Source organism: Macaca thibetana, chromosome 5 (assembly GCF_024542745.1).
Source record: "Macaca thibetana thibetana isolate TM-01 chromosome 5, ASM2454274v1, whole genome shotgun sequence".
Lineage (NCBI taxonomy): Eukaryota > Metazoa > Chordata > Mammalia > Primates > Cercopithecidae > Macaca > Macaca thibetana.
In genome coordinates this window covers 47,123,208-47,135,383 of record NC_065582.1, presented here as the reverse complement: position 1 = coordinate 47,135,383, position 12,176 = coordinate 47,123,208, and the positions used below count along the sequence as shown (strand labels likewise).

At 37.6% G+C, this 12,176-nt stretch overlaps 1 protein-coding gene across 7 annotated transcripts in view; it reads right to left on the bottom strand.

Moving 5' to 3' along the window:
- INPP4B (inositol polyphosphate-4-phosphatase type II B) overlaps positions 1 to 12,176 on the bottom strand; it is an 817,532-nt gene that overhangs the window by 391,872 nt on the left and 413,484 nt on the right. For all 7 annotated transcript variants that reach the window (XM_050791144.1, XM_050791150.1, XM_050791147.1 and 4 more), the window contains one exon: positions 1,357 to 1,573. In XM_050791144.1, coding sequence (XP_050647101.1) covers positions 1,357 to 1,447 — 91 coding nt within the window. In that variant the 5' untranslated portion in view covers positions 1,448 to 1,573. The remainder of the gene's footprint in view (positions 1 to 1,356; positions 1,574 to 12,176) is intronic.

The following is a 12,176-nucleotide window of genomic DNA, read 5'->3' as shown; positions in this document are numbered from 1 at the left end:
GGACAAAGGTATGGAAATGGAACCATCTAATGGCTAGAAGGTAGAGTGATCAGATTATGGGAAGTGATATGGGTAGATGCCTGAAGACCACACACAGTGTAGAAGCTTCCTAAACAAGAGTGGATGACTGATGTATGAATGGGATGCCATTTGTTACAACTCAAGGGTGGCCAAATAAGTAAAACTAACATGTATGGAAAAGTAAACTATTTGGCAATAAATGAAAGAATATTATACAAATCCTTTCCTTGCTTATTTTTGCTGGTGCATTCGTCAGATACTATTTAAATTTACTGGCATTTGGTCACTAATACATTTTAAGAATTACCCTTTTGTATAAAAATTAACTGCTTTTTATTCACAGTTATTTATTTATTTACTTATTTATTTTTGCACAGTAACTGTATATTTTTTTCTTCTGCTGACATTTAGCAATTGCTTTGGTTAACAATTTTTAGATTTTTCAAGAGAGGTTAAAGTGACAATCATTAGGTAGGCTTTTGTGAACTTGAAATGTCTGGGTTTTTTTAAAAGGTCATTAACAATTAACTCTGCTTTAAACATTGACAACCAAATTTCTCAAAAATGCCTCCAACCAACACAATTTTCTAAAGATTAGCTTTATAATGTAAATTAAAAGAGAAGGTTAGGCATATATTGGCCAGTGTTAAATAATTGGACTATAGGAATCTTCTGAAAAGAAAAGAAAAAGGCATAATTCATGCTGAACAATAAAAACCAAACCCTAGAATTTTAAATATAAAAGCAAACATACAATTCTTCCAATGATTTTAATTACTTGAGTAATAAAAAATGAATTTTAATGTTCACATGCAAACTTGACCAAATCTCCACTGGCTCTATATTTGTGGCTTAGTGCTCTTTGGTATGGCAGTGACAGTCTAAATTTCCAGTGTAACCATTTTTTTCTTAATGCTTTCAACTTAACTTCCTTTTGGGTTTAAAGAGAGAATTTCTACAGTATAAAAAATATTCCCATATAACATTATATAAATACCAATAGAAGTTATTATTAGAAAGTATTAGTGTCTAGAAGGTATACTTAAAAAGTATTAGGCTCTTAATATATATTCAAGAGCTTTGGTCTTGTTACTTGATATTTAACCATTTCATGGATCATCATCTATCTTACCCAAGATAAAAGATGAGAGGCATATCATACACTCACACCACCAAGGTAAACAGTGCAAAGGAAAAAATATTTAGGTAATTTCATGCCATTTGTTAGAACCGAAGTTCCTATGAATCTATGAATACATATATATACGTGTATGTTTCGTCAACCCAATTTGCATCTTTAGATGCAAAAACAGGGAGGGATACACACATACTTACTTGTGAACTGACAGTCCCCGGGATCACTGGCCTGGGCTGCAGGAAGAAAGTGCTGCCCTTCTTCTGATGCCCCTTCCTCTTTAATTTCCATGATCAACCTTCACAGTTTTAAAATTTTCCAAATGTTCTTGTCCAAATGTCACTTCCAGTGATTTCTGGTTTAATGTAGATGTATCTTCACACTAAAGATCTGATATCCCACTCTGAAATTCTGTACCTAGGAAACATCAAAAGTTAAAATTTCAGTCATATTGGAGTTCAGTACAAAGCTAAAAATTAAAGGTAGGTAGAGACTGCAACTACATTCAAATAAACTTTCTTCCTGCCTACTCCACTCATACTTTCAGGACCATTCCACACAATTAATGCATCATAAAGTCTAGGTTTAATAGGTATTCTCAAGGCAATTATTACATAGTCATATGAAAGATTTCTAAAACATGACAGGTATATTATTTCTCTTCTAGTTCATTCTGAAAGATAGCAGATAGCTGTAGAGGCTGCTAAATTAGTATAAAACCTAATTTAGCAGCAAGAGCATGTAGCATCTTGTCAAGACATTACCATGTTTTGGCAAGGTGAATATTACTATCGTTCTTTCCATTAGAATTGCCCTTTATGCTCATCTCTCCATCCACCCTTGTTAGGACATTATTACTGACCACATAAAAAATAATTTGGCATCACATTCTTCTTCCAAGATGAGCCAATAGGTTGTACAGGAGAGTTTCCAACCTCATTACTATCCATGGAGTCTTTTGCTGCTCTGCTTGATAAAGGTGTAATTGTTTAATGATCATGGTATATGCTGAAAAGAATGAATCATCCTTCTAAAAAGCTAAAGCTCAAGGGGAAATGAAAGCAATGGAAAAATTGATGAAAATTAGCATGAGGAAAGAAAGACTCTCCAAGAATTTAATACTCTGTCATAGAGACAGCCTCAAATACTTACAAATTCATTTTGATATTTAGCATGATATATATGACCAAGAATAAATTTTTTACAAAATCAATGTTGTTTTAAATCAAGTTACCAGCTGAATTAAAATGTTTAAAACTATTTAAATATCTGTCCAATGCCATGTAATGAGGTAGCAGTAGTCAAGTTTGGTTTGGAATATTAATAAGGTCTCAAACTTCACAAAGCCACAGCCTCACTCTTTGTGGTTCTTGGTAAAGTGGTTTCATTTATAATTCAGCTGTAGTTTGAAAAAATCTGGCAGAAATTAAATTCAAAAAGTTTCTTGAATTTTTACAAAATAGTAGAATAAAATTATGGGTAAATACATATTGGCTTCTAAGGATGCAATCAAGAATATTTCTGGGGATAGAAGGCTATTGCACCATCAATTAGACCAAATCCATCAATTTAAAAATTATGTTTTGAATTAATAATAAAGCTTGAACAACGATCATGCTTCCTAATTTTTTTTTACCATTAAATTTAGAAGTCTTTTCTGATAAGAACACACACACACTTCATGGCACCACGTTCTTCCAAAGACCTGTGACAAATGCTAACAGTGAGATAATATCTGTAGCAGACTGCAAGGCATGTGTGACTTGGACGTGAGGACTACATAATTTGTTAACTTCACTATATTTCTTGACCAAAGACTCAATCCACAATCCTGATCAGTCATCTTCAAATGCGAAAAGGAGGCAGTATGATGAATCCTAGCAAAATAACACCTCAGCACACTATAGGTGAATAATTAATGAAATAAATGTCTAACTCTGTGTATTGGTATATGTGTACTTGTATAATTTGAGGATGGTAGGAAAAGACTGATGTAAGATGTCTACAAAGGCTCATTAATGTGGTCCAATTTTAAGCATACTACCCATGCAAAACTAATTCGCTAAGTGAAAATAAATTCAATTTTAGAGAGAATGAAGTTAAATACACAAAACAAGAATTATGAGATAACCTCTTGATATTCGTTTATTTTCACTGACAACAAACTTAAGATTTGGTACTTGTTATCCAAGCACACACTTCAGAAGAAATTAGTCACAAAGCTCATGAAAGTAACTGCATTTTTAGCTGTTAAATAGAGCATTTACCTATGGTTATAACATACAACAGTTTATTTTCTGTGCCTACTTGTAAAATTTTTTCCACAATAATAGATTGTGGTTGTTGTATACCACAAGCATGTTTAAAAGAGATAGCTTTTAAGCATAGTTCTACTCAGGCCAGTTCTCACATCTTTTATCTTACTCAGAAGAGGTACAAGCTGAATGGTCATCGTACTCATAAAATACTCTTGGTTCTCTCACCCTCCCCCAGGGACAAAAGATGATTGGTAGTTATAGTTCAGTTATGTTTAATTGAACAATATTTCTTACTGACCACTACAATAACAGATATTTGTTAATATTTTGTACACCTCACAGTATAAATGGCAATCTGACAGACACACAAAATCATGTAAGAAGGTTATTATTAAGTAGGAAGACAAAACTAACAACACACATTGAAAAATTGGAGACATTACATAATGAGGGGGCAAATGTGATGCGCTCAACATTAGTACAGTTCTGTTCCCTCACTAGTGACAGGTAAATCAAGTAGCATCTTCGTATCAAGATAGTGTTCTGGTGGCAAATTGCAGGTACAGGAGATTGGTGTTAAGGAGAATGCCCTTAGTTGTTATGGTTCCCTTTTAATAGCATAATTCAGGGACAGTGTTGTATACCAGAGTTCTCATCAAATTTGAGATTTTTAAAAAATGGAAATAGAGATTAAAAGAAATAAGAAAGATAAAGGGATTAAAATAAAAATTACAGAAGATGAAAGGAGCAATAAGAGGTGTCAGATTTCTTAGTGATTACATGTAAAAAGTTGTAATGAGGGCAATCACTTTGCAAATATTAAATAATGCAACTTATTTACCTCACAGTCATCTACAGAGACCAAGACATGTTATTTTTTAGTCCAGTATAGAAAATGGCAAAACAAGTTGTGCTAACAAGGTGTGCTAAACCCTCTACCTTTCCTTTAGTGAACTACAGAGATGTACCTGAATGGTCAAATTCCAAAATTTTTACATAATGAGCTGAAGACACTCTTGAAATCCATGAAGTTGGAATCAGAGGTAGACAAAGACAGGTAAGGGAGACCAAGTCAGGGTTCAGGGAGTGGTGCTCCTCTCTAGGACTTTAAATCCCAGAAGGGAGGAGAACTTACTGGTGGATGGCAAGTGGATGTCCTGTCTCCATTGCAAATATAGGAGGAACCATCTTTCAGGTTGTTCCTGTGGAAACATTGAACTTTCTACTGGGAGTGGAAGAGAGCCCAAAAAGCAGATGGGCAGAGGGACACGGCCTCAGTTTAAACCCAGCGTTTCCCTCTGCTCCTCTCACTCGTGGATGAACCTGAGAAAAAACTACTGGCTCTCAACGTGTGGATAAAAAGGAACCTAGCACATGTTTCTTATAAAAGGGATATGGTGACCCTGCAGCAGAGGTTATAGTGTTGGCTTTCTAGGCCAAGAAGCGGATAGAGGATATGGCCAAAACTCAGTAGGTTTTCTCTGCCATCTAGAGACAAGATGAGGCCCAGTTAATCAGAAAGCATGAGAGAGGACAATCCATGTAGCAAGGGTATCCAATATTTTGGCTTTGATGGGCCACATTGGAAGAAAAAGAATTGTCTTAGACCACACATAAAATGGACTACCAGACAGCTGATAAACTAGGGGAAAAAAACACCAAAAAAAACTCATAATGTTTTAAGAAAGTTTACAAATTTGTGTTGGGCCACATTCAAAGCAATCCTGGGGCCGTAGGTTGGACAAGCTTAGGCTACAGGTTACTCCAGCCAGATGGGGGAGCAGTGACTGGGCCAGGATTGCTGTGTCTCAATGGAGGATAGCAAGTATCCACCCAGTAACAGCATGAGTCCAACGAGTTCCATTTGTCCCCTGCCACATGGTCATGTGAGACCCTTTTTCTCACACGAGTGACACTATCTTAGAAAAAGAAGCAGGGAAAAGGGGAGTTAGCATAAAGATACTAAACACAAGTGTTTTCAATAGTAGTGAATAGAAAGTTAAAAACTTTTATTCATTTACTTTTGTTTCGTTTTGTTTTGTGCTCTCATTTAGTGAGTGCTTATTATGACCAAAATATGAAGAAAAAAAAGTCCTTTCAATAAGAATGAAACTTGCCATTCCCACCACAAATTTATTTTTTTCCTAGTTAAAATCACTTTTAATGAAATGTTTAAAAAATCCCTACATAGTTCTCCCTTTAAGATAAAAAAAAAGTACAGGAATTTATTGGGGGGCACGGGAGGGGGGGCCAAGATGGCCAACTAGAAGTAGTGGTGATCAGAGGCTTTCATCTAAAAGAAGCAAAAGAGCATACAAATCCTGCACCAGCCACCAAAGTATCCAGTTCTGTCATCGGGACTGATAGGCGGCTGGCATGACCCAGAGAGAAAAAGGAAGAGCAGTGTGGTGTGGCTGCCTACCTGAGAGCCACACAGGGCAGGGGAGCCCCCACACCCAGACAAGGGAGGCAGGAAGTAAGTGTGCTACCCAGCCTGGGGAACCTTGATTTTTCCAAGGAACTGTGCAACCCATAGATCGGGAAGATCCCACTCATGAACCCATGCCACCAGGGCCTAGGGTCCCAACCACAGAGCCACGCAGATTCTCAACAGCCACTTGACTGGAATCTGCTTAAGTCTGCCAAGTTTGTGGGGGGAGGGGCGGCATCACCACTGCTGCTGTTGCTTGCTGTCTAAGCCTTATGAGTTCCTTGGGGGAGGGGCAGCAGCCAACATTGCAGCTGCTAGCTACCTAACACACTAAGCTCCCTCTGGGGAAGGGCGGCAGCCATCACTAAAGCTCCAGGCCACACTTTTCCGTTGCTGAAGCCAGGGAGGCTGGATGACTGGGTCCCAAGAGGTATTCCCCACAGCCCAGCCACCAGCTATGGCAGACTACAGCCAGACTGCCTCTTTAAGCCAGACACTGACCCATCCCTCCTCACTGGGCGAGGCCTCCCTACACTCCAGCCAGGGGCTCAGGGACAGAACTCTGATCTCCCTGAGCCTGAGCCCCTAGAGAAAGGGGTGGCCATAGTCTCTGTGAACCAGCAGACTTAGTCTTTCCTTCCGCTAGCTCTGAGGAATCCAGGCAGCCCAGAAGAGCAGGTTTCCCTCCAGTGCAGCACATCCCCTCCACCACAGGACAGCGAAAGTGCTTTGTCAAATGGGTCCTGCTTCCCATGCCACCCAACTGGGTGAGACCCCCACAGGGGTCATCAGACATCCTATATGGGAGCATTCCTACTGGCATCAGATCAGTGCCTCTTGAGGTCAGAGATCCCAGAGGAAGGAGCAGGTACCCATCTTTTCTGTTCTCCAGCCTCCTTGAGTGACATCTCCAGGTGCAGGAGCAAACCAGATGAATAGGGCCTGAAGTGAACCTCCAGCAAACCACAGCAGCCCTACAGAAGAGGGAGCTGATTGGTGAAAAACAAACAAAGCAACAACAGCAGCATCAACAAAAATGTCCCCACCAAAACCTCATCCAAGGGTCAGCAGCCTCAAAGATTGAAACTAGACAAACTCATGAAGATGAGAAAGAATCAATTAAAAAAAAAAAAAAAGATGAAAACCCCAAAGGTCAGAGTGCCTCTTCTCCTCCAAATGATAACAACACATCTCCAACAAGGGCACAGAACTGCATGGAGGATGAGATGGATAAATTGACAGAAGTAGGCGTCAGAAGGTGAGTAACAACAAATTTCACTGAGGTAAAGGAGAATGTTCTCCAAAGACAAAGAAGCTAAGAACCATGATAGAATGTTCACAGGAGCTGCGAACTAGAATAAACAGTTTAGAGAGGAACATAAATGACCTGATGGAGCTGAAAAACACAGCACAAGAACTTTGTGAAGTATACACAAGTATCAATAGCCAAATAAATCAAGCAGAATAATTTCAGAGATTGAAGACTATCTTGGTGAAATAAGACAGGCAGACAAGACTAGAGAAAAAAACAATGAAAAGGAACCAACACAACCTTCGAGAAATATGGAATAAAATTTTCAAGAAATATGAGACTATGTAAAAAGACTGAACCTACAACTGATTAGAGTACTTGAAAGAGGGAGAATGGAACCAAGCTGGAAAACACACTTCAGGATATTATCCAGAAGAACTTCCCCAACCTAGCAAGACAGGCCAACATTCAAATTTAAGAAATACAAAGAAACCTACTAAGATACTCCATTAGAAGATCATCCCCAAGATACATAATCACCAGATTCTCCAAGGTCGAAATGAAGGAAAAATTATTAAGGGCAGCCAGAAAGAAAGGGCAGGTCACCTACAAAAGGAAGCCCACCAGACTAACAGCGGACCACTCAGAAGAAACCCTACAAGCCAGAAGAGACTGGGGGCCAATATTCAACATTCTTAAAGAATTTTCAACCCAGAATTTCATATTCTAATTTCATATTCATGTGGCTTATGAAGCCAAACTAAGCTTTGTAAGCAAAGGACAAATAAAATCCTTTTCAGACAAGCAAATGATGAGGGAATTTGTCATTACCATGACCGCCTTACAAGAGCTCCTGAAGGAAGCACTAAATATTGGAAGGAAAAACCAGTACCAGCCACTGCAACAACATACCAAAATATAAAGACCAATGACACTATGAAGAAATTACATCAACTAGTGTGGAAAATAACCAGCCAGTTTCATAATGACAGGATCAGATTTATACATAACAACATCCACCTTAAATGTAAATAGGCTAAATGTCCTTATTAAAAGACACAGACTGGCAAATTGGATAAAAGGTCAAGACCCATTGGTGTGCTGTATTCAGGAGACCCATCTCATGTTCAAAGACACACTTAGGCTCAAAATAAAGGGATAGAGGAAAATTTACCAAGAAAATGGAAAGTGGAAAAAAGCAGGAGTTGCAATCCTAGTCTCTGACAAAACAGACTTCAAACCGCCACAGATCAAAAAAGACAAAGAAGGGCATTACATAATAATAATTCATTCAACAAGAAGATCAATTTAACAAGAAGAGCTAACTATCCTAAATATATATGCACCCAATACAGGAGGACCCAGATTCATAAAACAAGTTCTTAGAGAGTTACAAAGAGACTTATGCTCCCACACAATAATAGTGGAAGACTTTAACACGCCACTGTCAATATTAGACAGATCAGTAAGACAGAAAATTAACAAGGATATTTAGGACTTTAACTCAGCTCTGGATCAAGTGGACCTAAGTTACTCTCCATCCCAAAATAACAGAATATACATTCTTCTTACTGCTACATGGCACTTACTGTAAAATCGATCACATAATTGGAAGTAAAACACTCCTCAGCAAATGCAAAAGAACTGAAATCATAACAGTCTCTCAGATCACAGTGCAATCAAATTGGAACTCAAAATTAAGAAACTCACTAAAAACCACAAACTACGTGGAAATTGAATAAAATTGAACAACCTGCTCCTTAATGACTCCTGGGTAAATAATCAAATTAAGGCAGAAATCAAGAAGTTCTTTGAAACAAATGAGAACAAAGAGACAATGTACCAGAATCTCTGGGATGCAGCTAAAGCAGTGTTAATAAGGAAATTTATAGCACCAAATGCCCACATCAGAAAGCTAGAAAGATCTCAAATCACCACCCTAACATCACAAAAAAGAAATAGAAAAGCAAGAACAAACAAATCTAAAAACTAGCAGAAGATAAGAAATAACTAAGATCAGAGAAGAACTGAAGGAAAAAGAAACATGAAAAACCCTTCAAAAAATCAATGAATCCAGGAGCTGTGTTTTTGAAAAAAAAAATCAATAAAATAGATAGACAGCTAGCTAGACAAATAGAGAAGAAACAAATAGACACAGTAAAAAAAATGATAAAGGGGATATCACCATTGATCCCACAGAAATACAAACTACCATCAGAGAATACTATAAACACCTCTACCAGATAAACTAGAAAATCTGGAAGAAATGGATAAATTTCTGGACACATACACCCTCCTAAGACTAAACTAGGAAGAAGTCGAATCCCTAAATAGACCAATAACAAGTTCTGAAATTGAGGCAGTAATAAATAGCCTAGTAACCAAAACAAACCCAGGATCAGGCGGATTCACAGCTGAATTCTACCAGAGATACAAAGAGGAGCTGGTACCATTCCTTCTGAAGCTATTTTAAACAATTGAAAAAAGAAGGATCTCTTCAAGGAGAACTATAAACCGCTGCTCAAGGAAATACAAGCGAACACAAACAAATGGAAAAAGTTCCATGCTCATGGCTAGGAAGAATCAATATTGTGAAAATGGCCATACTGCACAAAGTAATTTTTAGATTCAATTCTATTCCCATCAAACTACCACGGACACTCTTCACAGAATTAGAAAAAAAAAAAAAAACTACTTAAAATTCATATGGAACCAAAAGAGCCTGTGTAACAAATATAATCCTAAGCAAAAGAACATAGTTGGAGGCATCACGCTACCTGATTTCAAACTATAGTACAAGGCTATAGTAACAAAAACAGCACGGTACTGGTATCAAAACCGACGTATAGACCAATGGAATAGGATAGAGACCTCAGAAATAAGACCACACATCTACAAACAACTAATCTTTGACGACCCTGACAAAAACAAGAAATGGGGAAAAGATTCCCTATTTAATAAATGGTGCTGGAAAAACTGGCTAGCCATATGCAGAAAACTGAAACTGGACCCCTTCTTTACACCTTATATAAAAGTTAACTCAAGATGGTTTAAAGGGTTAAATGTAAAACCCAAAACCATAAGAGCCCTAGAAGGAAACCTAGGAAATACCATTCAGGACATAGGCATGGGCAAAGATTTTATGATGAAATTGCCAAAACAACTGCAACAAAAGCTAAAATTGACAAATAAAATCTAATTAAACTAAAGAGCTTCTGCACAGCAAAACAACAACAACAGCAAAAAACTATCATCAGAGAGAATAGGCAACCTACAGAATGGGAGGAAATGTTTGTAATCTACCCATCTGACAAAGGCCTAATTTTCAGAATTTACAAGGAACTTAAACAAATTTACAAGAAATAAACAACCCCATCAAGACATTAAATGCCTTATACATGTAAAGATGTTTGGTAGCCTAAACAATTATTTATAAATTTCCTGTGAATAAATCACAGACATAAAATCTATAGATGAGCTAAACCTTTAGGGAATGCACACTTTGGGGCCATGGGGTGCACCACTCACATGTCCCATCAAGAGACCTGCTGTGAGAAATATGTGTGGCTGAGTCTTGAGCCTCCATGTCTGCAGAGTACTCCAAGGTCCTCAGGGAGGCTATGTGCTTCCTAGATTGTTCCCAGTGCCTACCCATGGCAGAAGTATTATAGTCAGGCCATTTCTGCCTGATGCAGGATTTTGCTAACAAGCAATCTTTGCTCTGGGGCTCCCCATCAGCTTGGCCAAGATTTCTTAAAGCTGTACTATAGTCTGAGGTTCTTCCTGTGTAATTCCCCTCCTTCCCTCTCTGTGCAGAAGTGTCATACAGGTGTATTACAGTCTGAAGATTCTCCTTCCCTGCTCTCTCACCTTTATCCTTCTCAAGTGTCTTCCCAATAAATCTTTTGCACTTCTCATTTCATCTTGGCATCTGTTTCTAGAAGACCCAAACTGACACAAACACTTAGTAAACGCTACTATGGGAATACGTTCCCTCTTTCATGGCTTCTTTCACATTTTATTAATTTATGTATCTATCTATATGTGTGATGTGTGTGCGTTTATTTGGGCTGATTCTTGACAGAACAGAAATTCTCAGACATGAACAAAATAATGCACAAACGCAAGAGTTTAACCAATTTTTCCTCCTATGAAGCAGCATACAAATAAGAAACTCTCTTGTTGGTATTCTCTACTGGCTACTAGCCAAGATTTAAAACTCTCTCTGAGTCAATTATGGAGTTGAGTTGATGACAACCTCTGATATCAAATATACAGAAGAAATGGGTCACATTACACCCAATGGCTTTCTACATCCCATTCTATCATCCTCAAATGCATCCCTAATTGACATACCTTCAAATTCTATGGGCCAGGTTTAAGTGCCACCTCATCCATGATGACTTCTCTTTCTTCAGCTGAAAGCAATATCATGCTCTCCTAAGTTCCCCTAATAACTTATCTTACATAATTTATTACTGCTTATTTTCTACTTTTTATATATATATATATATAATATACATTTTTTCCTCTGCATTTTTATAAAATAACTGTCAGAATGTAAATTTGTTTTTCTTTATTTCCCCATAGCAACAATATTGATTCCAATAAACACTAGATAAATCTATTCATCCATTTATTGTATAAACAAACATTTATTAAGAAGTCACCATGTGCAAGGCACTGAATATACAGAAATAAATAGCTTAGGATTGGTCTTTAAAAGAATTCAGTCTTAGTGGGAGGAAATCAAGTGAATAGTTACAATGGAATGTGATAACTGCCATGAAAGGGATATTATCAGAGTATAGGGCAGAAGGAAAGAGCACCAAATAAGGGCTCAAATAAATCAAAGATGACTGCATGGAAGAGGCTCCAGGAAATGAACTAGGCAAAGTTGAGAGTACTGGCAATTCCAGGCCAATGAAGCAGCAGGAATGAAAGATGTGGGAAAATAAGAATATGACAAGTCAGAGAACTGCAAATAGTTCAGTTTGGCTAAATACAAGATGTTGGTTTTGCTAATATCTTTTATCCTGTCAATGAAATTTTTTCATATGAAATATAATGGCTTATATG